This window comes from Paroedura picta, chromosome 3 (genome assembly GCF_049243985.1).
Source record: "Paroedura picta isolate Pp20150507F chromosome 3, Ppicta_v3.0, whole genome shotgun sequence".
NCBI classification, from domain to species: Eukaryota; Metazoa; Chordata; class Lepidosauria; order Squamata; family Gekkonidae; genus Paroedura; species Paroedura picta.
In genome coordinates, this window is record NC_135371.1 from 4,575,407 (window position 1) to 4,603,052 (window position 27,646).

The window sequence follows — 27,646 nt, forward strand, 5'->3', positions numbered from 1 at the left end:
ATACATTCCACTGGCGTTGCTGGGATTCCAACAACTCCCCCTCCCCTGGACTGTGATTCTATGTTTGATGCCAGCTCACATTGCCACAAACGCACTGGGTTCTGCTGGGCTTTCAAGAATGCCCACCCTTCAGCTTCTAATGTAGAGAGTCTCTGGTCTGACTTCAGTTCTTTTGGAAACAACAAGAGGACGAGGGCACCTTCTTTGGGGGAAACAAGTGTGTTTCTGATTTATTTATTCACCAGATTTTTCAGCTGCCCTTCCAAAAGGGTCTTCGGGGTGACTTACAACAAATAAATATAGCTCTCCATACAATAAAAACGTTAAATTCCTAAAAATTAATCTATATAAAAACTACTTACTTGCTCAGTCAAATGATCATCCCCACGAGCCTGATGTCACAGCAGTTGGAAGTCCAGATTGTTGACTCAACTTAGGTGGAGAGGCTCAGGTAGAACCCTGGGTAAGGGATTAGGCAGGAGGGTCTTTTCAAATGCTCAACCAAATACCTGGTGGAAGAGGGCTGTTTTGCAGGCCCTTCAGAACTTTGAAAGCTTTCAACGTGAGAAGCCATGTTGGAAGAGGCCCATGGCCCATCTAGCCCAACACTCTGCGTCACACTGTGGCCCAAAACCAGGTTCCAACAAGAGGTTCACCAGTGGGGCCAGAATTCCAGACGCCCTCCCACTGTCACCCCACCCCACCCCAAGCACCAAGAATACAGATCAGCACTGCCCCAGACATAATGTTCCCTCTGTACCTTGTAACTAATAGCCAGAGATGGATCTCCGCTCTATATATTTATCCAATCCCCTCCCACTTTGTGCAGCAGTGAATTCCATGTTTAAGTGAAGAACATAATCCAGTCTGGTGATATTTACTATCACTATTTTGTGATGTTTTGACGAAGGGTTGGTTTTTATACCCAGCTCTTCACTACCCAAAGGAGTTTCAAAATTCCTAACGATCGCCTTCCCTTCCTCTCCCCACAACAGACACCCTGTGAGGTGGGTGAGGCTGAGAAAGCTCTAAGGGAACAGCTCTAAGTCACCCGGCTGATCTCACAGCCAGACCTAGCCAGAGTGATCTATGCAACAGTCCCCTCAGATTAGACTTCTGCAGCTTACACCACACAGGGCTGCCCTTGAAACTTCGCTGAAAACCCCAACTGGTCCAAAATGCAGCGGCTTGAATCCTGATAGACTCAATAGGTAGAGGAAAGTGGCATAGAAGAACGAACTCTTCTTCTTTAATGCCGTCACCCACCCTGAGCAACACTGGAAGGGTGGGCTAAAAAGAAATGTTTATTATAGTATTATTATTAGGACAGACCTCATCAGATTTTGGCAGTTAAGCAGGGCCAATGCAGAGTCAGCCAATGGCAAACTGCCTCTGGACATCTCTCACCTTGGGAAGCCCAGGAGGTCACAATAAATTAGCTGCCGTTTGAGGGCAAAAAAACAGAGCTCAGAAGCTGTCAAAAAGTATCTCCTCTGGGCATGAAACAGGCTAGGGACGCCACGGATCTTTAAGGAAAAGGAGAAACGGGGAAGTGTTTAAGGTGAGCTTTTTGCGGTAGCAGCAATGGGAAAGTACAGCCAGGAAAACACGGACTCCTGAACGGTCAACAAAGCCTGGCTCTTAAATTTTCGGGGCGGCTCCTAAAGCCAAAGGAACTTTGTCAAGGCCTGCTCTCCACTACGCCCCCTTTCCCGGCAGAAATCTTCCCTCGTAGCCACTGAAGCAGCAGCCGTTCCAAAAACCTGCCTGAAACACAGGCGCCCTTCAACCACTCTGAAATTGTGTAATTCGTTCTTCAACAATTCTGCTCAACAAACCTGATCTATGGAGATTCCAGGGCTCTTGGAGCGCATCCACTCAAGTCGCGCGAAGATGGTGCCTGTCAGCTCGTCCCCCTTCCCCCAGCCTTCCTCTTGTCCTCTCCCTTCCTGCCCCACCTTCTTCTTTTCCTCCGGATGCCCCGATATTTACCTCCCTGGTTTCTACTCTTCGGGAGGCCAGACGAGTCTGGAGGCCGCTGCTGAGCCTCCACTGCACATTACCTTCCCAATTGTGAAGGCTGTACACTGTCTTCTCCGAAGAACAAAAATCAAGAGCATGGCTTCGATATTCCGATATCAACCCCAAAAGATTAATGTTAGAGACACAACCAATCCAAGGCCTGCCATGTCACATCAAGGTCCACAGATTTCCTTTCTTAACAATCCAGTAAACCAGGGGTAGTCAAACTGCGGCCCTCCAGATGTCCATGGACTACAATTCCCAGGAGCCCCTGCCAGCTGGCAGGGGCTCCTGGGAATTGTAGTCCATGGACATCTGGAGGGCCGCAGTTTGACTACCCCTGCAGTAAACATTTCTTGTAAGACGGGCATCACTCCAGTCACGAAGTTTATTCTTCATAGAAATCCTGGCCGAGTGTGGGATCGGAACGCAGACCCACCCAGCCGTAGCCCAAGGCTCTGGCTTTGAAAACATGGCGATCGGTCAAGGCAGAAGAGGCCTGGCCCAAAGTCAGAGGATTTCTTTCTACAGTTTAACAGGAAATTGTTACAAACACATCGCATCCTTGCAAAGGACTCTCTTTTAAAACATTGCCTCATCACCAGTCTGCACAACCTTCCCCCCCCCCTTAATAAAACACAGAATAGGGCATTTGACTTCTCCCCCCCCCCAATGCTGGTGAGAATCAAGATGGTCTCAGAGCAAAACATTTACTTGCACATCCAAGGATACCCAACCAGTTCTAGGATACTGTATGTTGTTCGGGGCACCTTTGAATATACAAAGTTTTCCTTTGAATCTGAATTAATCCCACTAGGTCAGTGGTTCTCAACCTCCTTAATGCTGCGACCCTTTAATAGTTCCTCATGTTGTGGTGACCCCCAACCGTAAAACTATGCAAGGGTTCTTTCACAGAAATTAAACCAAAACTGACCAATGGCATGAAGATCCATTGTTCAGGACTGTATATAAATTGGTGGGGGCCTGCAGGAGGATCAACAACAGTGGCGGCGCCCCCCCCCGCCAAGCAGCTCATCCTGTCGCGACCCCCATGATAGGGTCCTTTGACCCCCAGGTTGAGAACCACTGCACTAGGGAGACCCTAAAAATCTGACAGCTGCCTAAACTCCACACTACTGGGCAATCCAAAAATGCCCTCCACAGAACCAGAAAGTTTTACTCCAGTGTGGATTCTCTGATGAACACGGAGGGTTTGATTGCTGCCTCAGGTTCTTACACACACTGAGCATTTATGAGGTTTCCTCAAGATGGATTCCTCAGTGCTTAAGGAGGGCACAGCTGATCTGGAATCTCATTCCACCCTCAGAGAAAATCTTTGCCTTCTTCCCTCTGAGGTCTGTTTGAGGCTCCTTCCAGGATCTCAGAGCTTATACTATTTCTCCCCTATGAATCTTGTTTGTTTGTTTCTTCCTAAGCCTACAGGAAGATTTCTGTTGTAGATACAATCTCTATCCTATAGTTTTTATGGTTTCACGTCAGTTTGGACTCTTGTCACAGGCTTCGCAACCATGCGGTTTTTCCTCGCGTGGATTCTTTGATGCTGCAGCAGATGGCTACGCTGATTGAAGCGCTTTTCACACTCAGAGCACTGGAAAGGTTTCTTTCCGGTGTGGGTTCTTTGATGCAGGTGGAGATCACCACTCTGAATAAATTTCTTTCCGCACTCAGAGCATTCAAAAGGCTTCTCTCCCGTGTGGATTCGTAGATGCCGTCGGAGATCACAGCCTTGACTGAATTTCTTTCCACACTCTGAGCATTCAAAAGGTTTCTCCCCCGTGTGGGTCCTTTGATGCCGTCGAAGGCTGGCACTCCATTCGAAATTCTTTCCACATTCCGAGCAACCAAAAGGTTTTCCCCGCGTGTGGAATTTCTGATGTTGCTGAAGACTCCAACTGTGACAGAATTTCTTTCCACACTCCGAGCATTCAAAAGGTTTCTCCCCTGAGTGGATTCTGACGTGCCGTCTAAGATCATAACCTTGACTGAATTTCTTTCCACACTGTGGGCATTCAAAAGGTTTCTCCCTCATGTGGGTTCTTTGGTGCGCAAGGAGCTGTGATTCGTATCTGCATTTCGGTGCCTTCATTCTATTGTGCTTTGTGAAAGCGACACTACCCTTTTTCCCGTCGGAGAAACCCTTTCCATTCCCCGAGTGGATCAATGGCTTTTCAGGGAGATTTATAGCAGGTGTGACAAGGGGCATGAGTTGGCTTTCGGCTTCTGAAAAACAGCAGAAAAACCTCATCACGGAAACTGAAAGACCAATGGGAACCCCGATTGGTTTCTGGAGGGGGGACAGCCCAAAGACCCCTGCAGGTGACCCCTGTAGGAAATAGTTGCTGGGACTTGTGCTTCATCCAACTGACCTCTTCTTTAGTCACCAGCCTCTCTCCCAAGCATATCAAGTCCTTTAGGGAAATCAAAGGACAGGGAAGGGAATAGCCCTTAACAGGACAGAAGAAGCTACTGCTAAACTCAGCCCCAGAAGGAGCTCCCAAGCCCTGCCCCATCACAGACCCCAGACGGACTCCCTCCCTCCTTACCCAGCAGCTCAGCCTCCACGCCCTCCTCTTCTTTGATGTCCATCAAGGGATGCTTCTGGTCACTTTCAGACGGATCCTGGCCTGCTTTGGAGATGCTCCCGGCTGCCTCTTCGAAGGGCACCTGCAACAGCAGAAACGGACCAATCCATTTAAGGCAGAGCAACAAAGACTGCAGAGAACACCTAACAGAGGATTCTTTCCCCTGCCCTGAGAATAGCAAATTTATCAGTACGTAAGACGGGATAAGGTAGATTTTCCTTAGGGAGAATTAAAGGTTTGAGCAGCACATTGAGAAACACTCCCCGAGAAGTGAGTCCCACAAACATGGCACCACCACCAAGAAGGCCCAAGACAGCCAGAACAGAGGAGGGAGATGGGAGGAGGCCTTTTGGACTCCCCCAGGCCACACATCTCAACTGCAGAGATGACAAGGGGGGTGGGCAGTAATCTCTACCATCCAGAATCACAAAATCTGCTCTTTCAAGGGGAGGGTGGCCCCATCAATGCAGGCCTCTGGTTCCAAGGTGGAGACAGAATTCCACCCTGTCTAAAAAGAGTCTGGACTCAGCTTCCATAGAACTGCCAGAATCAACCTTTCCATCACACCCCGGCTTTTCCCTTGTGCCCACTTACATGGACAGACATCTCAGCCCCGGCTCCACCCCCCTAAATCTCCCATACAGCAAAAGGGTCTCACCTGCTTCTCCTGCCTCAAGAGGAGCTCTTCAGCCAGGGCCACCGCCTGGGAGCAGCTCTCAGTGCCACTCTCCCTCACCCGGCTCTGGACTTCCAGGGGCAGGACATTCAGCAGCTGTTCCAGAATCAGGAGCTCCAAGATCTGCTCCTTGCTGCGGTTCTCCACTCTCAGCCACCCACGGCACATTTCCTGCAGTCGGCTGTAAGCCCCCCGTGGTCCCTCGGTCTCCTGGTAGCAGAAACCCCTGAACTGCTGACGCTGCTTCTCCCGGTTCAGGGCACCTTCTCGCAAGATGGCTGCCTTCACTTTCCCATAATCCTCTCTGTCAGGGACATCCAGACAGTTAAAGGCCCACTTGGCTTCTCCGCTGAGGGCTGGCAGGAGTCGGGTCGCCCACTCTTCCTGGGGCCACTCACAGGCTTCGGCCACTTGCTCAAAGGAGGCCAGGAAGGCCTTGGCGTCCTCCCAGGGAGAAGGTTTCGCTGGCAAGAGGGGGATTGCCCATGGAGAGTGAAGGTTCTCCACGGTCCTGAGGAACTCCTTCCACTGAGTTTCCCACTGCTCAAGGGAAAGGGAACTTTCCACTCCAGGCTGGTTAATCGGATCTGCTGGTCTCCTGTCTAGGATTCCCTTCATACTTACAGCCTGAAGGACCTGTGGGGGGTTTCCTACCCACTCTGACACCTCCCCTGAGTTGGGGCGTGTGGGATTCTTCTCTTCCATTTCCACCTCAGAACGATCCCTCAGGAATGGTGCTGCAAAACTGAAATTTATTGTTTCCCAGTCAGGCCTTATTCCTGGATGCAATGAGAATGAGAAAGAGAGAGACATTGTCAGCTGGTGGTGTTGGTCCCCTGTGACTTCCTCCCCACACACACACAACTCACATACAAAGTGGAGGCACTTTCATGTGGCTACTGCTGCAATCTGTCCCCTGTTCATAATTCGTTAAGGGGTAAGTGGACGGAGAAAGGGGCGGAGCCAGTCCAGGTGAGGGGCCCATTACCCAAATAGCTGGAATTCGGCAGGGAGCAGCCTGGGCAGCGGAAAAGCCGGGGACTTGCCGGGGAGGGGGGCGTCCGGGGAACGCTTCCCTGCGGGACTCGGAACAGGCCCACAGGGAAGCCGGGGACTCGGCAGGCGTGGGGTGGGCGTGGGTCCCCATGTGTGGGGGGATAGGGGTTGCACGGGCCGCCCCTCTTACAAGCGAGCTTGGAAGCCTAGTAAATGTATAAATGAAAAAGCTAATTAAAAGGTTTACGATATATTTTAATAAGAACCATATAAGAAAGAGTCCCCGGAGAATTCCTCTCCTTCCTCCAAAGTGCCCCCTACCCATGCCAGTTAATGCACATGACCCTTTGCTTTGGGGAGCAGGTCCTGAAGAGGAGGGATTCCTGACATCTCCCCACACCCAAGTTCTCTATTTGGAAATTCCCTCTCTGCCCCCCCCCCCCGCTCCCCGAAGACAGCTTGCACTGGAAAGTTCCCACCTTGCATAAATCTTTGTTGGTATTAAAAGTGCCTGACTGGACTCTGGTTCTGTTTTGTTATATGGGGATCAAAGGGGAAAAAAATCCCCACCAAAAAAGCTGGCAACTCATCCATGGCCTGAAGAAAGGGGATTCCAACCCTGACCTTTCTCCACCGCCCCCTCTCCGTCTGGGCCTCGCCTGATCCGCCCTCTTCAGGGAGGTGGAGCGTAAATCTACAGGTCGGGAGGCGCCAGGGTGGCCCCACAGGGATCCCATGGGAGCCTCTGCAACCCACACCCCCCCCCGGCCCGCCCGCCTGCCTAAGGAGGGCCTCCCTGTCTTTGCACGGCTCCTCCTGCTCCAGAGGAATCCCATTCAGCAACAACAGAGAAAAGGTTATTCTGGGAAGACTCCGCAGGGCTGCCTCTTGCCCCAGAGACCGGGTCTGCTTCCAGACCCCGAAGAAGCCCTCCCCTCCCTCCCTCCCAGCCCCAGAGCCCCCCCGCGCTGTTCCCTTGGGGGTTGCCAAGCGACCGGGAGAATACTCCCGCGTCCCCCGCCCGGAGCGGAGGCTTCCCCTCTGCAGAGACCTCCGAGGAGCCGGATCCCCTCCCGGCTTCTCCCGTCCAGGGAGCCCGATCCGGGGCTGGCCGCCCTTCCTCCCGGGGAGCAGGGAAGGGACCCGTCCGAGCCCCAGAGACCCCCTCTCCTCCCCGCCCACCCCCATCCTCACCTTTCCAGCCGCTCCCCCCGGCCGGCCTTCGCCTCAGTCCTCCCGCTCTCCGGCAAGCCCAGCCCGCCCCCTCAGGCGGAAGTGGGACTGGGGCGGCCGCTCTAGGAAGCGCCGCTCTGTCGCCTTAACCCCCTCAAGCCCAGAAAGAGCGAGGAGCAAACCCTCTTGCTGGAGAAGAGCGCATTTGAAGCCCGTCTCCTGGCCAGGGGGGGCCCCGCTGAAGATGTGAACCTCTCTGGCTGGGAAAGCCGGCTGAGACTTGACCCCCAAGAGGTGGGAGAGGTGTTGCTCGGTGGGGCAGGCTGGGAAAGCGCTCTGCTCATGCTCAGGAAGGGACAAAATAGGCTGGAAACAGAATGAAAAATTAGCCCTGACAAGTCTGGGAGTCACATCGCTCCCCCCATGCTCAGGAGAGCTTCCCCAAGGCCCCAGGCCAAGGGTAGTCAAAGTGCGCCCCTCCAGATGTTCATGGACTACAAATGCCAGCATTTGCTGGCAGGGGCTCATGGGAATTGTAGTCCATGAACATCTGGAGGGCCGTACTTTGATTACCCCTGCCCCAGCCAATGTGAAGGGAGGCAGGAAGGCCTGGGATGGATTCCAAGGGACCATGCAGTGGCAGCCAAGATACCCCACAAGGAGGGCCTCCTAGTCCACACAGAGGACCTGTTTACAATTTACACTTTGAAAAGGAGGACAATGTTTCCCCGACAAAATTTGAGTCCAATAAAGGTGCTATTGGACTTGGATTTTGTTGTGATACTTCAGACCAACATGGCTATTCACTTGAATTTTTCACCCCGGTACATTTCAGCAATATATACCGATTGTTTTAGCTTTTCTGAATGTTTCAGTTGTTCTGCCGTTATTGCAGGGCTTTTTCAACCATGGTGCCAGGCTCCTGCTTGACAGGAGAGGACCCCAGTCTTTGGGACTCTCACATTACTTGCCCAAACTGAGATTCCAGCAGAGACTCTCAAAGACCCCCGTAAAATTCCGGATTCCAAAGGACGGGGAATGAGACGGCCTTCAGGGATCCCCAGTTTCTGGTGGAGATCAGCAAGCTGGGACTAGACCCACCAGGGAGGACACACAGAAGGATGCCATGGTCAATGATACCAAAGGAGAATCTGCTGTTCCTCCCCCAGAGGTGATATACCATCAGGGCCACTAAAGCAGTTTGTGTCCCAAAACCCTGCCTGAAACCTGGGCCAAGAAGCAATCCACATAGAGTTGTTTAAACCAATTGTCTGGGAGGTCCCAGATTATGTTGGCCATTCAGTCAAATCCATCTCTTGTCGATTCTATGGCACAACTGCTGCCATGATTCCTAATCTTGCACGGCTTCTTTTAGAAGAAGAGTTGGTTCTTATATGCTGCTTTTCTCCACCCAAAGGAGACTCAAAGTAGCTTCTAATCAACTTCCCTTTCCTCTCCCCACAGCAGACACCCTGTGAGGTGGGTTGTGTAATATTCTGGCACCTGCCAGCTGGCCTCCCTCCCCTGGCCTCCCTCTCCTCTCCTCTCCCTCCCTGCCCTACCCTCTTGTTCTCTTTTGGATGTGCAGATCTTTGCCTCCCTTTGTTCGCCGGTTTCCACTCCTGGACCCATTATGCACGGGGGTTTTAGCGCACATTCGGGGTGGAATGGCGGCAACTAAAATCACCGATAACGCACGGAGCCGGCTGCAACCGGCTGCAGCTTTGGTGCATGCCGCCGAAAAAGCCGCGTCAGTGAAACGCGGAAGAAAGCGCAGCTTCCAGGTGACCGGGGCGCAACCAGAAGCGGCGCCCGGATCGCCGCGTGCATAATCGATTACTCTGGGTTTTGCCACCGTCGTGCCCCGCCCCGTGCATAACCGGTGTGCGTCGCGTCTTCCCCCTCCGCATTTTCCATGTGACCCGAAATCGCCATTTCGGCGGCCGTGCATAATGGGCCCTGGGGAGGCCAAGTGGGTCTGGAGGCCACCATGGAGTGTGACCAGAGATGTTGCCTCTGCCTCACGTTACCCTCCAAATGTAAAGCCTAGACTCCTTATCCTCAGAAAAACAAACATAAAAAACATGACTTTGGTGCGCCCGCATCAACCCAAACAAGTTAATGCGAGAGGCACAACCAATCCAAGGCGTGCCATGTAATAGCATGGCCCAGAGATTCCCATACATTATACAGTTCTTGCAAGATAGGCATCAACCCAGAGGCACGGTCTTTATTCTTCACAGCAATCCTGGCCAGGTGTGGGAATGGAACCCAGATGCCCCCAGCTGTAGACTAGCGCTCTGGCTCCTGAACTTAAAACATGGCGATTAGATACAGTAGAAGAGGCCTGGCCCAAAGTCAGAGGATTTAGGGGGCCCTTTTTGCAAACACATAACATCCTTGCAAAGGACTATTGTTTTAAACTTTGACTCATCACCAGTCTGAACAATCCCTCCCCCCCACACACACACACACAAGACACAGAAAAGGGTATTGGACTTCTCCCCCCACCCAGACACTGACTGGTGAGAATCAAGAAGGATCCACATTGTAAAACATTCAAACGCCAAGGATTTGGCGTTCTAGGATACTATATATTGTTCCGGGCAACTGTAAACATATTAAATGTTTGTGAGACCCTGAAAATCTGACGGCAACCTGAGCCCCCTAAATCTGGGCCAATCCAAAAAAGAGCCTCCACAAAACCAATATAGGGCAGTTCAAGCAAAAAGTTTTACCCCTGTGTGGATTCTCTAATGCAGGGGTAGTCAACCTGTGGTCCTCCAGATGTCCATGGACTACAATTCCCATGAGCCCCTGCCAGCGTTTGCTGGCAGGGGCTCATGGGAATTGTAGTTCATGGACATCTGGAGGACCACAGGTTGACTACCCCTGCTCTAATGAGCATGAGGGTCTGTCTCAAGTTCTTTCAAATTCAGAGTAGATTTCTCTGAGGTGGATTCCTCAGTGCCAAAGGAGGGCAGAGCTGGTCGTGAATCTCCTTCCCCTCTCAGAGCAAATCTCGGCTTTCTTCCCCTTGAGGTCTCTTTGAGGCTTCAATCACAGCTACAGCTCTTTCCTCGATTTTACTTCAGTGCGGATTCTTGTCAGAGGCTTAGCAGCCTTGTGGTTTCTCCTTGCGTCGGTTCTTGAGCACAACTGAAGATGACTACACCAACTGAACCTCTTTCCATGCTTTGAGTAATCAAAAGGTTTCTCCCCTGTTTGGGTCATTTGATGCAGTTGACCTTGCTTTCTCCTATGTGGCTTCTTTGATGCTTTTGTAAACAAACTCTCCAGGTGAATTTCTTTCCACACTGTAAGCATTCAAAAGGCTTCTCCCCTGTGTGGATTCTTTGATGCCCCTGAAGATTGCAGCTCTGATCAAATTTCTTTCCACATTCTGAGCATTCAAAAGGTTTCTCCCCTGTGTGGATGCTTTGATGTCGCTGAAGATGGAAACTCCTACTGAATTTCTTTCCACACTCTGGGCATTCAAAAGGTTTCTCCCCTGTGTGGGTTCTCAGATGGCGTCGAAGCTCATAACCATGACTGAATTTTTTTCCACACTGTGTGCATTCAAAAGGTTTTTCCCTTACCGCGGTTCTTTGATGAGGAAGGACCCGAGATTCGTATCTACATTTCGATGCCTTCATCCTATTTTGCTTTGTAAAAACTGCATTACCCTTTTTTCTATCACAGAAAATCTTTCCACTCCCCGACCGGGTCAATGGTTTCTCTTCTGGATCATAAAATTCAGGGAGTTTTGTGACAGGTGTGACGAGGAGCATGAGTTGGCTTTCAGCTTCTGAAAAACAGCAGAAAAGTCTTGTCACACAAACCAAACGGCTAAAAGAGACAACCCTGGTTTCTGGGAGGGGGGGGACACACAGCCCAAAGACATCTCTAGGTGACACTTACAGGAAAGAGGCACAGGGACTTGGGCTTCATCCAGCTGACCTCTTCTTTGGTCCCTAGCCCCTCTCCTGAGACTATCAGATCCTTTTGGAGAATCACAGAGAGGGAAGCAGCCCGTGACAGGAGAGAAGGAGCCACTGCTGGGCTAACCCCAGAAGGACCTCCCAAGACACCCCTTAGTCACCAGAAGGCTTCCCTCCCTCCTTACCCAGCCCCAGCAGGTCGGCCTCTCTGCCCTCCTCTTCTTTGATGTCCATCAAGGGATGCCTCTGCTCGCTTTCAGACTGATCCTGCCCCTGTTTGGAGACGCTCCCAGTTACCTCCTCCAAGGGTACCTACAACAACAAAGGCAGAGCAGCAAAGACTGTGGGGAACGCACAGCAAAGGGTTCTTTCCCCCACCATGAGAACGGCAAATTTATATGTAAGAGAGAAAGCAGATCTTCCTTAAGGAATATTAAAAGGTTTGAGCAGCACATTGAAAAAGACTCCTGCCCTAATGAATCCCACAAAGAAGGAACCAACACCAAGACGGTCCAAGACATCATAGCAGCCAGAAAACTGTATGGGAGGAGGAAATCAGGACTCTCCAGGCCACACATCTCCCCCACAGAGAGGACGGGGACGTGGGGGCAGGGATCTGCAGCACCCAGAATCCCAAGGCTGGCTCTTTCAGGGAGAAGTTGGCCCCTTTCCCCCTTGGCCCTCCCACACTCAGGGCCCACACAGAAGCCTCACCTGCTTCTCCAGCCTCAAGAGGAACTCTTCGGCCAGGGCCACTGCCTGGGAGCAGCTCTCAGGGCTGCACTCCCTCAGCTGGCTCTGGATCTCTGAGGGCAGGACATTCAGCAATTGCTCCAGGATCAAGAGCTCCAGGATCTGCTCCTTGCTGTGGTTCTCCACCCTCAGCCACCCACGGCACATTTCCCGCAGTCGTCCGTAAGCCCCCCGTGGCCCTCCAGCCTTCTGGTAGCAGAACCCCCTAAACTGCTGACGCTGCTTCTCCTGGCTCTGGGCACCCTCTCGTAAGATGGCGGCCTTCAATTTCCCATAATCCTCTTGATCTCTGGCATCCAGACTGTTAAAGGCTTGCTCGGCTACTCCGCTGAGGGCCGGCAGGAGTCGGATTGCCCACTCTTCCTGGGGCCACCGACAGGCTTCGGCTACTTGCTCAAAGGAGGCCAGGAAGGCCTTGGCGTCCTCCCAGGGAGAAGGTTTCTCTGGCAAGGGGGGGATTGCCCATGGAGAGTGAAGGTTCTCCACTGTCCTGAGGAACTCCTGCCACTGGGCTTCCCACTGAGCGAGGGAAAGGGAACCCTCTACTCCAGGCAAACTCATCAGATCTCCTGATCTTCTTTCTAGAATTCCCTTCATACTTTCAGCCTGGAGGACTTGAGGGGTTTCTCCAGCCGACTCTGACACCTCCCCTGAGTTGGGGCGTGTGGGATTCTTGTCTTCCATTTCCACCTCAGAACGATCCCTCAGGAATGGTGCTGCAAAACGGAAATCGATCGTTTTCCAGACTTGCCTTATCCCTGGATGCCGTGAGAAAGAGGGAGAAGAGACTGTCAGCCTGTGATGGGTTCGACACAACTCATATATAAAACTGCAATACTTTTCTGCATCTTCCGCTGCTGTAATAAATATATAAATGAAAAGGCTCATTTAAAGGTCCAGGACTGATTCTAATGGCTACCCTCAGGACTTTACCAGCTGGCCCTGCTTGTAGATTCTCATTGAAAGAGCTGTCATATTGCCTTGTCAGCACACACCATCCAAGGTGGAGTCCCCCAAAGCCGCCCGACCATCTTTCTGGCCCTCAGTCTGCAGAACTATTTGGTTCAATATGGCTCAGGACAGAGAACAAACTAAAAAGAATAGTTTTTTAAATGTCCACTTTGTTATCGCCGAAAAACAAAATCACACCAGGATATCTTCTTAAAGAAACCCCCTCCCTGAAATATTCCTCCTCATGCTGTCAGAGAAAAGATATGCAGGTGGGAGACCAGCAGGGACAGCCACACCCTGCCTAGGGGGCTACAGTCCTTTGAGAATTTCCCTCCTTCCCCAAAGAAGCCCCCCACCCCAATCCAGTTAAGGCACCTGCCCCCTTGCTTTGGGGAGCAGGCCTTGAAAAGAAAGGATTCCTGACCGCTCCCCACACCCAAGTTCTCCCTTTGGGACTCCCCTGACTCCTCTCCTCCTCCCGCCACCGCCAAAGGAAGGCGTCCCTGTATTTATACGACTCCTCCTGCTCCAGGGGAATCCCATTTACCAGGACCGGGGGGAGGGGAGGAGGTCTGCCCCCCAGGGCTGCCTTTTGTCCCAGAGACGCCCCCCCCCCCCCAGGGTCCTGGGTCTGCGTCAAGCCCCAGGAAGCTCAGACAGGGGAGACCCAACGAGGGGGAAAAGCCCCCTCCTCTCCCTCTCTCCCCGCCCAGCTCCACCAGACCTGCGCCTTTCCTTCGTGGGTTGCCAGGTAACCGGGAGAAGAATCCCGCTTCCCCCGGTTCTCCCGCCTGGAGCGGAAACTCCCCCCCCCCTGCAGAGACCTCCGAGGAACCGGATCCCCTCCCGGACTCTCCCGCCCAGAGACCCCCCCGAGGGGCTTCCCCTCCCCCCAGGTCTTTACCCTTCCAGCCGCTCCCCCCGTCCGGCCCCCGCCTCGCTCCTCCCGCTCTCCGGCAAGCCCAGCCCGTCCCCTCAGGCGGAAGTGGGAGGACTGGGGCGGCCGCTCTAGGAAGCGCCGCTCGGTCGCCTTAACCCCCTCAAGCCCCGACAGGGCGAGCAGCAAAGCCTCTTGCTGGAGGAGAGCGCATTTTTAGGCCGCCTCCTCGCCCGGGGGGCCCCCGCTGCAGCCCCGGAGCTCTAAGGAGGCCGGGGGGGTGGGCTGAAGGTCTCCCGCCCGGAAAAGCCTGCGGGCCGCCTGAGGCTTGACCCCAAAAAAGCCGGGGGGAGGGGGGGATTGCTAGGAAGGCGCTCTGCTCATGCTCAGGCAGGGACCAAATAGTCTGGAAACAGAATGGAGAGAAAAACTAGCCCTGACAAGTCAGGGAGTCCCATCGCTCCCCCCCATGCCAGCCTCCATAGGGACCGGGAGAACTGGTTTTTGCCGGGGTTGTGGAGCCATATTCTGGTAGATTTCTCTCCTGACATCTTGCCTGCATCTGTGGCTGGCATCTCCAGTCTGTCACCGCAAGATTTGTATCTCTCTGATGACGCCGGCCGTAGATGCAGGCGCAACGTTAGAAGCAAAATCTAGAACATCTAGAACCAGAACATGGCCCCACAACCTGAGGAAGCCCAGTTGATTTCAGTGGTGAAAGCCCTGGACAATACATTGAACCGGGACTACTTGAGGGGCGGCTTCCTTGGGGTTTTTCCTTGGCGTGGACTAAACTAAGGTGGTTTTAGAAATATGGGTGACATGAGCGCACCCCAGGTTGACCTCACCCTGCCTTTGGGATGCCAGCTCTGGGTTGGAAAAGACCTGGAGACTTGGGAGCCTGAGGAGGACAGGGCTGAGGGAGAAACCTCAATGCAAAACATGTAGTTTTCCAAACTTGTGTACTCAGCAGGGACCCTGGTGAGGTAGGCCGGAAGGGGCCAGGACAGGGTGACTTGACTGTGCCTAAAATGTCTCCCAGAGAGTCCTCTGCTCAGAGGCCATTTCGAAGAGACTGCAAGGAAGAGGAAAGAAAGATGCCTGGAGCAACATGTGAAAAGCACCTTCTGACTTGGTTGCTCCAGAAAAAAAAATTCCTGTCTGGAAATAAAAAGAAAATTTTTCCTCTGTTAAGAGAATACCAAGATCCTGGGAACACTAGACTGAGCCCTCCTTGGCCACTTTCTAACCGTTCTATCAGCCAGAGAGGGGATCAAGCAAGCAAGAGCTGTGATTGGTTGGGAGTCAAGGGAGGGAGAAGAAAAGAAGTGGTGGACGAGATTTGTAATGTGGTCAACAACTGGGGGGGGGCAAAGTCTGCTGGGAGCCTGGCCAGAGGGACTCCAGACCCCTCTTGGCCCAGGGTAGGAATGTCAGGGAGAGCTTTCTTTCCATCCACAGCAGGTGACGCACCAGAGGTGAGCACAACATGGTGCAATCTGAGACTTTCTCCCTCAGCAGCTCCTCCTGAATTTTGCTTCTTTGCTGCTGCCTTTCTATGTGAATTCATTTATTTACTTTATTATATTTATATGCCGCCCTCCCTTGTAGCCGAGGGCGGTTTACTATGGAACTGTTTCAGTATCCTACAACAGGGTTAGTCGACCTGTGGTCCTCCAGATGTTCATGGACTACAATTCCCATGAACCCCTGCCAGCGTTTGCTGGCAGGGGCTCATGGGAATTGTAGTCCATGAACATCTGGAGGACCACAGGTTGACTACCCCTGTCTCACAACACAACATCTTGGCTTGAATGCAAAACACTTTTTTTAAACATTAAGTAAACAGCCGGGACTTGCACAAACGTTGGTAGTCCCGTAATATATGAAATAATGTGCTTTGTCTCTTGTTTAATGTTCACAATAGGATTCATTTGCACTGCTGCTTCGGATTTTTTTGTGAGTGCAGTTGGTAGTAGAAAGGGCCTCTGGGCTCTGGTTTTTGGTGGATCACTCGCCTGGATTGAAAGTCTGGTGGAAGAGCTCCAGTCTGCAGGCCCTGAGGAATTGTTTGAGGTCTGGCAGGGCTCTGATGTCATCTGGGGGCTCAATCCACCAGGCAGGGGCCACGACAGAGAAAGTCCTGCCCATGACACAAACAGGCTAGGTACACCACTGGTCTTTAAGGGAAAGCAGGAAGAGTGGAGTGTTTAAGGTTAGGTTTTGCGGTAGCAGTACTGGGAAAGTACGATCCTGAAAATATAAAATCCTGAACAGTGAACAATGTCCGGCTCTTAAATTTTGGGGATGTCTCCTAAAGCCAAAGGAACTTTGTCAAGACCTGCTCTCTACCCCCTCTTTCCCAGAGGAGATCTCACAGCCAGTGTGGGTCCAAAAACCTGCCTGAAACGGGTGGAGTAGGAACCCACATTCAGATTTCAAAGCTATATGTTAGTGCTACATATCCATGCATCAGGAATTTTCTTACTTTTAATCTGTTGGCGTGCTTGGGAACACAGAATGACAAGGGCAACCATCAACCACGAACAATGACAATGTCATTCCTTCTTCTGCAATTCTGCTCAACAACCCTGATCTATGGAGGCTTTGGGTTTCTTGGTGCTCATCCCCTCAGATGGTGGGAAGGTGCTGCCTGTCACCTGGTCTCCCTCCTTCCCCCGCCCGCCCTCTTCTCCTTTCCCTTTCTGCCACACCTTCTTTTTTGTGCTCCAGCTCCTTTCCTCTCTTTCCCCACCAGTTTCCACTCCTGAGAAGACCGAGTGAGCCTGGAGGCCATTGCTGAGTGTGACCAGGGAGGCTGCCTTTGCCTGACATGACCCTCCTAATGTGACAGCTGTATACTAGGGTTGGGGGCTTCGGCGTCTGAAGTGGCCGTTCACACCCAAAGCAGCCAGCACCACGGCACAGGGGGGGGGGGGGCACCGGCTGCTTTGGGCACAAACGGCCACTTCGCATGCCGAAGCGCCCAACCCTACTATACCTTCTCCTCTGGGGAAACACAATCAAAATGATGACTTTGATATTAAAAAAAAGAGACACAACCAATGCAAGACCTACCACGTAACAGAAAAATCCAGAGATTTCCATTAAACATTTCGTGCAAGATAGGCATCACCTGCAGAGGCACGATATTTATTCTTCACAGCGATCCTGGCCAAGGGTAGCATTGGAACCCAGACCCTCCCACCTGCAGCTCAAGGCTCTGCCTCCTAGACTGAAAACATGATAATCCGACAAGGTAAAAGAGCCTTGCTGAAGCCAGAGGATTTCTTTCTAAACTTTTACAGGCCATTTTCACAAACACATAAAGTTCTTGCAGTGGACTAATTTTTTAAACATTGCCTCATCACAATCTGTATAACCCCCCCACAAGACACAGAAAAAGACATTGAAGTATTGCCCCGATGCTGATTTGTAAGAATCGAGGGGGATTCATATGTCAAAACATTCACAAATGCCAAGGATACCAACCAAGTTCTAGAATACTGTATGTTGTTTGCCGCTCCTTTAAACATACTAAATTTTCCTTTGAATCTGAATTCATCCCATTAGTGAAACCCGGAAAATCTCACAGCTGCTTCAGTCCCCCACATCTGGGCAATCCAAAATGAGCCTCCACAGAACCAAAGTAGGACAGCTCAAGCAGAAAGTTTTACAAGTGTGGATTCTCTGATGAGCATGAGGGTCTGATCTCTGTCTCAGGTTCTTCCACATGCTGCGTATCTATGAGGTTTCTCTGAGCTGGATTCCTCAGTGCTTAAGGAGGATAGAGCTGGTCTGGAATCTCCTTCTGCCCTTAGATCACATTTTTGCGGTCTTCTGTTTGAAACTTCAATCTCAGCTCTTTCCACAATCCCAGCACGTTTCTCCTCAATGAATCTTGGTTTCTGCCTTCTTTCTATGGTAAAGTTTCTGTGCAGATATAATCTTTCCAATAGTTTTTATGGTTTTACTTCAGTGTAGATTCTTGTCACATGCTTAGCAGCCATGAAGTTTCTCCTTGTGTGGATTCTTCAATGCCACTGAAGATGGCTACACCAACTGAACCTCTTTCCATGCCTTGAGCACTCAAAAGGTTTCTTCCCAATGTGGGTTATTTGATACTATTCACGCTGTTCTCTCCAATGTGGCTTCTTTGATGCTTTTGTAAACTGACTCTCCAGGTGAATTTCTTTCCACACTGGGAGCATTCAAAAGGTTTCTCCCCTGTGTGGATTCTTTGATGCCCCTGAAGATTGCAACTCTGATCGAATTTCTTTCCACACTGTGAGCATTCAAAAGGTTTCTCCCCTGTGTGGATTCTCTGATGTCGCTGAAGATGGAAACTCCTACTGAATTTCTTTCCACACTCTGGGCATTCAAAAGGTTTTTCCCCTGTGTGGATCCTCTGATGCCATCGAAGACTGGCACTCCAGTTGAAGCTCTTTCCACATTCTGAGCATTCAAAAGGTTTCTCCCCTGTGTGGATTCGTTGATGCCACTGGAGACTACCACTTTGACTGAATTTCTTTCCACATTCTAAACATTTGAAATGTTTCTCCCCTGTGTGGGTTATCTGGTGTGCAAGAAGCTGAGATTCGCAAGTGAAGCATATTCCACACTGGAAGCACTTGGATGCCTTCAATGTATTTTGCTTTGTAAAATCTACATTACCCTCTTTTCCATCAGAGTAACTCTTTTCGCTCCCCGAGCAGACCAATGGCTTCTCTTCTGAATCATAAAATCCAGGGAGATTTGTGGCAGGTGTACCAAGGGGCAGGAGTTCTCTTTCAGCTTCTGAAAAACAGCAGGAAAGAGCCACGTCACACAATCCAAACAGCCCAAGGGGGAGTGGGAAAAGAACCTGGACAGCCCCAAAGCTCCATGGTGACCCCTGTAGGAAAGAGTTACTGAGACTTGTGCTTCATCCAGGCCAAATCTTCTTTAGCCAGCAGCCCCTCTCCTAAGCATATCAAGTTGTTTGGGGAATCATAGGAAGGGAAAAAACCCCTCCCTCAGAGACTATATGCCCCTGCCCCAAAAATCAGACTGAAACAAGGGAGCATTTTCTATCTCACTGCCCCATATATGATACATTACGTGACAAAACAAGCCGGATTATATTGCAGGGGTAGTCAAACTGCGGCCCTCCAGATGTCCATGGACTACAATTCCCAGGAGCCACTGCCAGCATTCGCTGGCAGGGGCTCCTGGGAATTGTAATCCATGGACATCTGGAGGGCTGCAGTTTGACTACCCCTGTATTAGAGAAATACTCAGGCCCAGCAGCAAAAGAAAAGGGAAAGAAGCTTTTAAATGAGAACCCCCAAAGTACCCTATGTCCCACCAAATTCTGTGCTTCCGCCATTAAGATGCGCAAAAATTTCATAGGAAAATAAACCTTTGTGCATTTTTCATAATAGCCATATATTCACAAATCGTTATAGATTACTGTTTCATTGTGATTTTATGATTCCTAATTTTAATTGCATTCTACATTTTACCCTGTATTTTGATATCCCAGCATTTATTGTAGTGGTCGAAATGACTGTAAATAAAGTGTTGTTGTCATAGGAAGGGAAGCCTCCAGGCTAAGATCACTGCAGAAGGAGCTCCTGAGGCTCTCTGACCTCGGGCCCCAGAAGGCCTATATGACAGATTCTTCTGTACTCCCTTCCCCGTGCTGAGGCAAATTTCCCACCCAAAACAAAGCTCGCTGTCCCACCCAGTCACTGTCTGATCTCTGTGGCTTTCACTGTGTCTACCTAAATTCTCTGCCAAGTCACTGCCCTAGCTGGCATACTGCGTGGATTAGCTCTCTATCAAAAACCCAGTACTCTCACTGGAGTTTCTCCTCAGAGGAGTGTTTTCAGTTAAGAACCAGACTAATCTGACTAGTCTCAGACTCAGCTCTGCCTGGACTAACTTCCCTCTAGCCCAGGGGTAGTCAACCTGTGGTCCTCCAGCTGTCCATGGACTACAATTCCCATGAGCCCCGGCCAGCATTTGCTGGCAAGGGCTCATGGGAATTGTAGTCCATGAACATCTGGAGGACCACAGGTTGACTACCCCTGCTCTAGCCCACAGCCAGTATAACCACTCCTACTCAGCTGTGGCTAGCCAATCACAAGACTCAGAGCCTGTTGCCTTGGAGTTTTAATTCTTCCATCACTGCTGCTGTTGTGACATCACTCAGAAACTCATTTTCCAGGTGCTGTTGTCACACCCTCCCTCCTTCCCTCCTTACCCAGCGGGCTGGCCTCCCCGCCCTCCTCTTCTTTGATGTCTATGGAAGGATGCCTCTGCTCGCTTTCAGACGGATCTGGGCCTTTTTTGAAGACGTTCCCAGCTGCCTCTTCCAAGGGCGCCTACAACAGCAGAGAGGGATGGAGTCTTTCAGGGCGGAGCAATAAAAGACTGTGGGGAACGGTCAGCGGAGAGTTCTTTCCCCGTGCTGACTATGGCAGATTTATCCACATGTCATATGGCAAAAGCAGATTTTCCTTCAGGAAAGTTAAAAGGTTTGAACAACACACTGAAAAATACTACTAGGAATTCAAGTCTTGGTAAGATATCCAAGATCAAGGATTCAGTGTTCAATGGCTAATATATCATCAATCAGTTTCAAGATTAAAGAAAGCCTTAAGACAAAAGACGGAGTTTGAACAGATGATTACAAAGCAAAAATTATGGCCGACTGCTACCATGAGTGGTGGCTCGTCCCAAATACAGGAGAAACAGAATGTCTTAGTGGCACCTGATTTACACACAGCCAAGACCTACATTCCTTGGCATTACCCTGGATAGGATCTTGAGCTATAAACACCATCTTGCCAAGGTACAGTGAAAATATGCATACAAAACAATATTCTCAAAAAATTATGTGGTTCAATTTGGGGTGCATCTGCTGGGACCCTTAGATGCTCAGCTTTGGGATTGATGTATACAGTAATGCAGTGTGGCTCAAGAGCCTCCATGTCCACAAACTTGATGTGGATTCATTATATTATCTAATGGAGCAAGTACTAACAATGAATGTATTAATATAGTGGTAACATCGCAGTAAACCTTTGTTAAATATCAAATATTGTTAAGAATCTGAGGAGGAGGAGGAGAGAACCTGAATGTTTATCTCAATTTTTTTTTTGTTCACATTACACAATGTATAATATTTCTTCTTTTCATGCAACATTTTTATTGGAAAAATAATTTAGATTGATTTTACAGCTGACCTTTACAAATTGGAAAGTACAGAGAATTGGGCTTTAGATATACCATCTCTGAATGCTAAAGGTCCCCTTCTTACCTGCATATTTGATAATTGATTACACAAGCCAATTACTGAGCCAACATTTTAACAATGACAACTGCAGTCAGTTGTCATATATTCCCTATATATACTCCATATATATCTTCTCTGTCATGTAAGAAGATCATAGTCTGACGAAGGGTGCTTGCACTCAAAAGCTCACGCCTTGATTAAATCTTTGTTGGTCTTAAAGGTGCTACTGGACTCTGATTTTATTGTACCATTACTAATAGACATTCAAAGGGAATTGAGAACCCGATTATATTGGAAGAGATTCTAGTAATTTCAATAAAAGTCAAAACAGTTGCAATAATGTTATACTAACCAGAGGGGAGGGGATCTCGAGCACTCAGAACCCCAAGACCTGCTCTTTTTGGGGGGAAGTACAAGCCCATCCCCCCCCTTCAAGGATCGCTGCCTTGTTGTGGCAAGGGGGCTTGCGTAGTTCAGTGAAGCTATGAGCTATACCGTGCAGGGCCACCCAAGACGGACAGGTCATAGCTGAGAGCTCTGACAAAAGGTGATCCACTGGAGAAGGAAATGGCAAACCACTCCAGTATCTTTGCCATGAAAACTCTATGGACAGTTCCAATAGGCATAACGATATGATGCCGGAAGATGAGCCCCTCAGGTCGGAAGGTGTCCAATATGCTACTGGGGATGAGCAGACGGCTAGTACGAGTAGCGCCGGAATGAATGAAGCGACTGGGCCAAAGCCGAAAGGACGCTCAGTTGTGGAAGTAACTGGTGGCGAAAAGACAGTCCGATGCTGTAAAGATTTTTATTCCATAGGAACCTGGAACGTCAGATCCATGAATCAAGGTAAGCTGGACGTGGTCAAACAAGAAATGACAAGACTGAACATCGACATTTTAGGAATCAGTGAACTAAAATGGACAGGAATGGGTGAATTTAATTCAGATGACCATCAGGTATACTACTGTGGACAAGAATCTCGCAGAAGAAATGGAGTAGCCTTCATAATCAATAAGAGAGTAGGAAAAGCAGTCTTGGGATACAATCCCCAAAATGACAGAATGATCTCAGTTCGAATCCAAGGCAAACCATTCAACATCACAGTGATCCAGATCTATGCCCCAACCACTGCTGCTGAAGAGGATGAAGTTGATCAGTTCTATGAAGCCCTACAACACCTTCTAGAAGCAACGCCAAAAAATGATGTGCTTATCATCATGGGGGATTGGAATGCTAAAGTAGGAAGCCAAAAGATAACCGGGATAACAGGCAAGTTTGGCCTTGGAGTACAAAATGAAGCAGGGCACAGGCTGGTAGAATTTTGTCAAGAGAATACAATGGTCATAGCAAACACTCTTTTCCAACAACCCAAGAGACGACTCTACACATGGATATCACCAGATGGTCAACACAGAAATCAGATTGACTATGTGCTCTGCAGCCAAAGATGGAAAAGTTCTATCCAGTCAATAAAAACAAGACCAGGAGCTGATTGTGGTTCAGATCATGAGCTTCTTATGGCAAAATTTAGGCTTAAATTGAAGAAAGTAGGGAAAAGCACTAGGCCACTCAGGTATGAACTAAATCATATCCCCGACGAATACACAGTAGAGGTGACAAATAGATTTAAGGAATTAGATCTGATAGACAGAGTGCCTGAAGAACTATGGACTGAGGTTCGCAACATTGTACAAGAGGTAGCAACTAAAACCATCCCAAAGAAAAAGAAATGCAAGAAATCAAAATGGCTGTCTGAGGAAGCTTTACAAATAGCTAAGGAGAGAAGGGAAGTGAAAGGCAAGGGAGAAAGAGAAAGATACACCCAATTGAATGCAGAATTCCAGAGAAAAGCTAGAAGAGATAAGAATGCCTTCTTAAATGAACAGTGCAAACAAATAGAAGAAAACAATAGAATGGGGAGGACCAGAGATCTTTTCAAGAAAATTGGAGATATGAAGAGAATGTTTCATGCAAAGTTGGGTATGATAAGGGACCAAAATGGTAGGGACCTCACAGAAGCAGAAGAGATTAAACAAAGGTGGCAAAATTATACAGAACAACTATACAAGAGCGAGCTTAACATCCCTGATGACCACAGTGGGGTAGTTACTGACCTGGAGCCAGACATCCTGGAATGTGAAGTCAAATGGGCCTTAGGAAGTCTGAGCAACAATAAAGCGAGTGGTGGTGACAGCATTCCAGTTGAACTATTCAAAACCTTAAAAGACGATGCAGTAAAAGTGCTACACTCAATATGCCAGCAAATTTGGAAAACTCAACAATGGCCACAGGATTGGAAAAGGTCAGTTTACATTCCAATCCCAAAGAAAGGCAATGCCAAAGAATGTTCAAACTACCGCACCATTGCACTAATTTCTCATGCTAGCAAAGTTATGCTCAAAATCCTACAAGCTAGGCTCCAGCAATATGTGGACCGAGAACTTCCAGAAGTACAGGCAGGATTTCGAAGAGGCAGAGGAACTAGAGATCAAATTGCCAACATACGCTGGATCATGGAGAAAGCTAGGGAGTACCAGAAGAACATCTATTTCTGCTTCATTGACTATGCTAAAGCCTTTGATTGTGTGGAGCACAACAAATTGTGGCAAGTTCTTAAAGAGATGGGAATACCAGAGCATTTTATTTGTCTCTTGAGAAATTTGTATGCAGGTCAAGAAGCAACAGTGAGAACTGAACATGGAATCACTGACTGGTTCAAAATTGAGAAAGGAGTTCGGCAAGGCTGTATACTGTCGCCTTGCCTATTTAACTTGTATGCAGAGCACATCATGAGAAATGCGGGATTAGAGGAGTCACAAATTGGGATCAAGATTGCAGGGAGAAATATCAACAACCTCAGATATGCAGATGATACCACTCTAATGGCAGAAAGTGAAGAGGAACTAAAGAGCCTGTTGATGCGGGTGAAGGAGTAGAGTGCAAAAGTTGGCTTGAAACTCAACATCAAGAAAACAAAGATCATGGCATCCGGCCCTCTCAATTCATGGCAAATAGATGGGGAAGAAATGGAGATAGTGACAGATTTTATTTTCCTGGGCTCCAAGATCACTGCAGATGGGGACTGCAGCAAAGAAATTAAAAGACGCTTGCTCCTGGGGAGGAAAGCTATGGCAAATCTAGACAGCATCCTAAAAAGCAGAGACATCACCCTGCCAACAAAAGTGCGTTTAGTCAAGGCTATGGTATTCCCAGTTGCAATGTATGGCTGCGAAAGTTGGACCATAAGGAAGGCCGAGCGTCAAAGAATTGAGGCTTTTGAACTCTGGTGCTGGAGAAGACTCTTGCGAGTCCCTTGGACTGCAAGGCGAACAAACCGGTCAGTCCTAGAGGAGATCAACCCTGACTGCTCTTTAGAAGGCCAGATCCTGAAGATGAAACTCAAATACTTTGGCCACCTCATGAGAAGGAAGGACTCCCTGGAGAAGAGCCTAATGCTGGGAGCGATCGAGGACAAAAGAAGAAGGGGACGACAGAGAATGAGGTGGCTGGATGGAGTCACTGAAGCAGTAGGTGCAAACTTAAATGGACTCCGGGGAATGGTGGAGGACAGGAAGGCCTGGAGGATCATTGTCCATGGGGTCGCGATGGGTCGGACACGACTTCGCACATAACAACAACAACAACAACAAGCCCATCCACTAGTTCCCAGGTGGAGACAAAATTCCTCCCCACCTAAAAACTCTGGATTCAGCTTTCAAGGAAATGCCACAATCAACCTTTCCATCACACCCTGGCATTCCCCTTCTCTCCCCTTTATAAGAACAGAGATCTCAGTCCCAGCTCCCAGGCCCTCCCACACCCAAGGCCCACGCAGGGGAAGGGACTCACCTGCTTCTCCTGCCTCAAGAGGAACTCCTCAGCCAGGGCCACTGCTTGGGAGCAGCTCTCAGGACCACTATCCCTCACCCGATTCTGGATGTCCAGGGGCAGGACATTCAGCAGTTGCTCCAGGATCAAGAGTTCCAGGATCTGCTCCTTGCTGTGATTCTCCACTCTCAGCCACCCACGGCACATTTCGCGTAAGTGGGTGTAAGCCCCCCGTGGCCCTTCAGCCTCCTGGTAGCAGAAACCCCTGAACTGCTGACGTTGCTTCTCCCGGGTCAGGACACCCTCTCGTAAGATGGCTGCCTTCACTTTCCCATAGTCCTCTCTGTCAGGAACATCCAGGCTGTTAAAGGCCCACTTGGCTTCTCCGCTGAGGGCCGGCAGGAGTCGGGTCGCCCACTCTTCCTGGGGCCATCGACAGGCTTCGGCCACTTGCTCAAAGGAGGCCAGGAAGGCCTTGGCATCCTCCCAGGGAGAAGGTTTCTCTGGCAACGGGGGGATTGCCCATGGAGACTGTAGGTTCTCCACTGTCCTGAGGAACTCCTTCCACTGGACTTCCCACTGCTCAAGGGAAAGGGGACCCTCCACTCCAGACGGACTCCTCAGATCTCCTGGTCTTCTCTTCAGGACTTCTTTCATACTCCCGGCCTGGAGAACTTGAGGGGTTATTCCCACCCAGTCTGATACCCCCCTCAAGTTGGGACGTGTGGGATCCTGCTCCTCCATTTTCACCTCAGAATGATCCCTCAGGAATGGCACTGCAGGACTGAAATGCGTATTATTGTTTTCCAGACTGGGCTTCTCCCTAGAAAAATGAGAAAGAGGTAAACTAAAGGTGAAGTGGTCCCACGTGATTTTCTCCTCATACAGACAACTCAAACAAAACTGCTTCACTATCATATATCTATTACTACAATAGGTATATAAATTACAAGGCTAATTAAAAGCTTTAGGATTTTTTTTTGAATGGTTACCCTCAGAACTTTACCAGCTGGCCTGTTCCCCAAAAGTATATGTATTCTTTCTTGCATCAAAAATGCTAGAAAGGCATTCAGATTAGCAAGAAGGAGGATTCTGCCCTTCGTAGTACTGGTAGGGAAAGACAAAACAATCCCGTAAGCACAGATATTCTGTGCGTATCCACAGAGGGAAGTAGAATCAATCGAGAATACAGTTCTTTATAGAATATAGTGACCTTTATAGTAAGAGTTGTAACCTTTATAGTTGTAACCTTTATACTGTGACCTTTATAGTAAGAGTTGTAAAGAAACTATTGACCCACTGCTGGAAGATTACCCTGGTCGGTCAAATAAAATCAGACTTCAATATGTTTTGTCTGATAAAAAACATCAAATCAGGCGCCGTGACCATATTCTGCACCCACGTCTGCAGATTTAAGAAAAATCGAAATCTGTATAGCAGGGACAATTATATACATCAGGATTGGCAGGAATTTTAAATGCTTAAATAATAGTATTCAATTGTTTTATCTTTGTATTCCTTTGTTTTAAGTTATCCAGACAGTCGATTGTCCACCAATGTAGACTCAGCCTGTCCTTAAACATACAAAGTAAAAAAAGAACAGTTTTTACTATGATTATACATCTAACACCCAACATGAAAAACATACCAGGATCCCGGCTTACCGCTATTGTCCTCCTGAAAAGTTCCTTCTGTCAGACAAAAGGTGCCGCTGGACTCAAACGTTATTTTGCTGCTTCATATCAACACAGATACACACCTGAACCTGTCAGAGAAAAGACATTCAGGTGGGAGACCAGCAGTGACAAAAACACCCAACTTAGGAGGCTACAGTCCTGGAGAGTTTCCCTCCTTCCCCAAAGGAGCCCCCCACCCACCCCGTTAAGACACCTGGCCCCTTGCTTTGGGGAGCAGCCCTTGAAGAGAAGGGACTTCTGACCTCTCCCCACACCCAAGTTCTCCATTGGGGACTCTCCTGATCTCCCCACTCATGGGGAGGCTACAGTCAAAAGGCAATAATCACGAGGCATTAAGGGGTGGGGTGGAGGATCCCTGGAGGGCCCCAGAGGAATCCTGAGTGATGAGAGGCCTCTGCCTTCTCCACCAAAGCGGGACCTCCCTGCATTTGCACGTCTCCTCCTGCTCCAGAGGAATCCCACTGAGCAATATCAGAGCGGGGAAAGGTGCTGAGGTCTGCCCAGCAGGGCTGCCTTTGGCCCCAGAGGCGCCCCCGTGGTCTGGGTCTGCTTTCAGCCCCAGGAAGAAGCTCAGTGGGGGGAGACCGAGAGTGGGGGAAGGTCTCCTCCTCTCCTGCCCCCCAGGCCCCGGCCGGGAGCCCCTCCGCCCTTCCCTCGGGGGTTGCCAAGTGACCAGGAGAAAACTCCCGCTTCCCCCGCCTCTCCCGCCTGGAGCGGAGGCTTCCCCCCCTGCAGAGACCTCCGAGGAAGCGGATCCCCTCCCGGACTCTCCCGCCCTGAGACCCCCCCCGAGGGGCTTCCCCTCCCCCCAGGTCTTTACCCTCCCAGCCGCTCCCCCCGTCCG

At 49.8% G+C, this 27,646-nt stretch overlaps 2 protein-coding genes across 3 annotated transcripts in view; both read right to left on the minus strand.

Moving 5' to 3' along the window:
- The window catches only part of LOC143833842 (uncharacterized), a 50,005-nt gene extending 22,541 nt beyond the window's left edge, over positions 1 to 27,464 (minus strand). The window contains 11 exon segments of the mRNA XM_077330066.1: positions 3,509 to 4,263; positions 4,587 to 4,707; positions 5,284 to 6,080; positions 7,653 to 8,139; positions 14,020 to 14,190; positions 17,967 to 18,118; positions 18,121 to 18,789; positions 20,240 to 20,360; positions 25,127 to 25,928; positions 26,770 to 26,870; positions 27,045 to 27,464. Coding sequence (XP_077186181.1) covers positions 3,509 to 4,263; positions 4,587 to 4,707; positions 5,284 to 6,080; positions 7,653 to 8,139; positions 14,020 to 14,190; positions 17,967 to 18,118; positions 18,121 to 18,789; positions 20,240 to 20,360; positions 25,127 to 25,849 — 3,996 coding nt within the window. The 5' untranslated portion in view covers positions 25,850 to 25,928; positions 26,770 to 26,870; positions 27,045 to 27,464.
- LOC143834071 (uncharacterized) lies at positions 9,675 to 14,085 on the minus strand. Of its 2 annotated transcripts, none has more exons than XM_077330644.1 (4): positions 14,020 to 14,085; positions 12,126 to 12,922; positions 11,597 to 11,723; positions 9,675 to 11,278 (listed from the first exon to the last, which is right to left on the minus strand). In XM_077330644.1, exons 2-4 carry the CDS (start codon positions 12,846 to 12,848, stop codon positions 10,701 to 10,703), a joined length of 1,428 nt encoding a protein of 475 aa, XP_077186759.1. In that variant the 5' UTR covers positions 12,849 to 12,922; positions 14,020 to 14,085; the 3' UTR covers positions 9,675 to 10,700. The 2 variants fall into 2 exon arrangements, with proteins under 2 accessions (XP_077186759.1, XP_077186760.1); XM_077330645.1 differs by lacking the exon at positions 14,020 to 14,085 and adding an exon at positions 13,840 to 13,909.
- Positions 27,465 to 27,646: the final 182 nt, after the last annotated feature.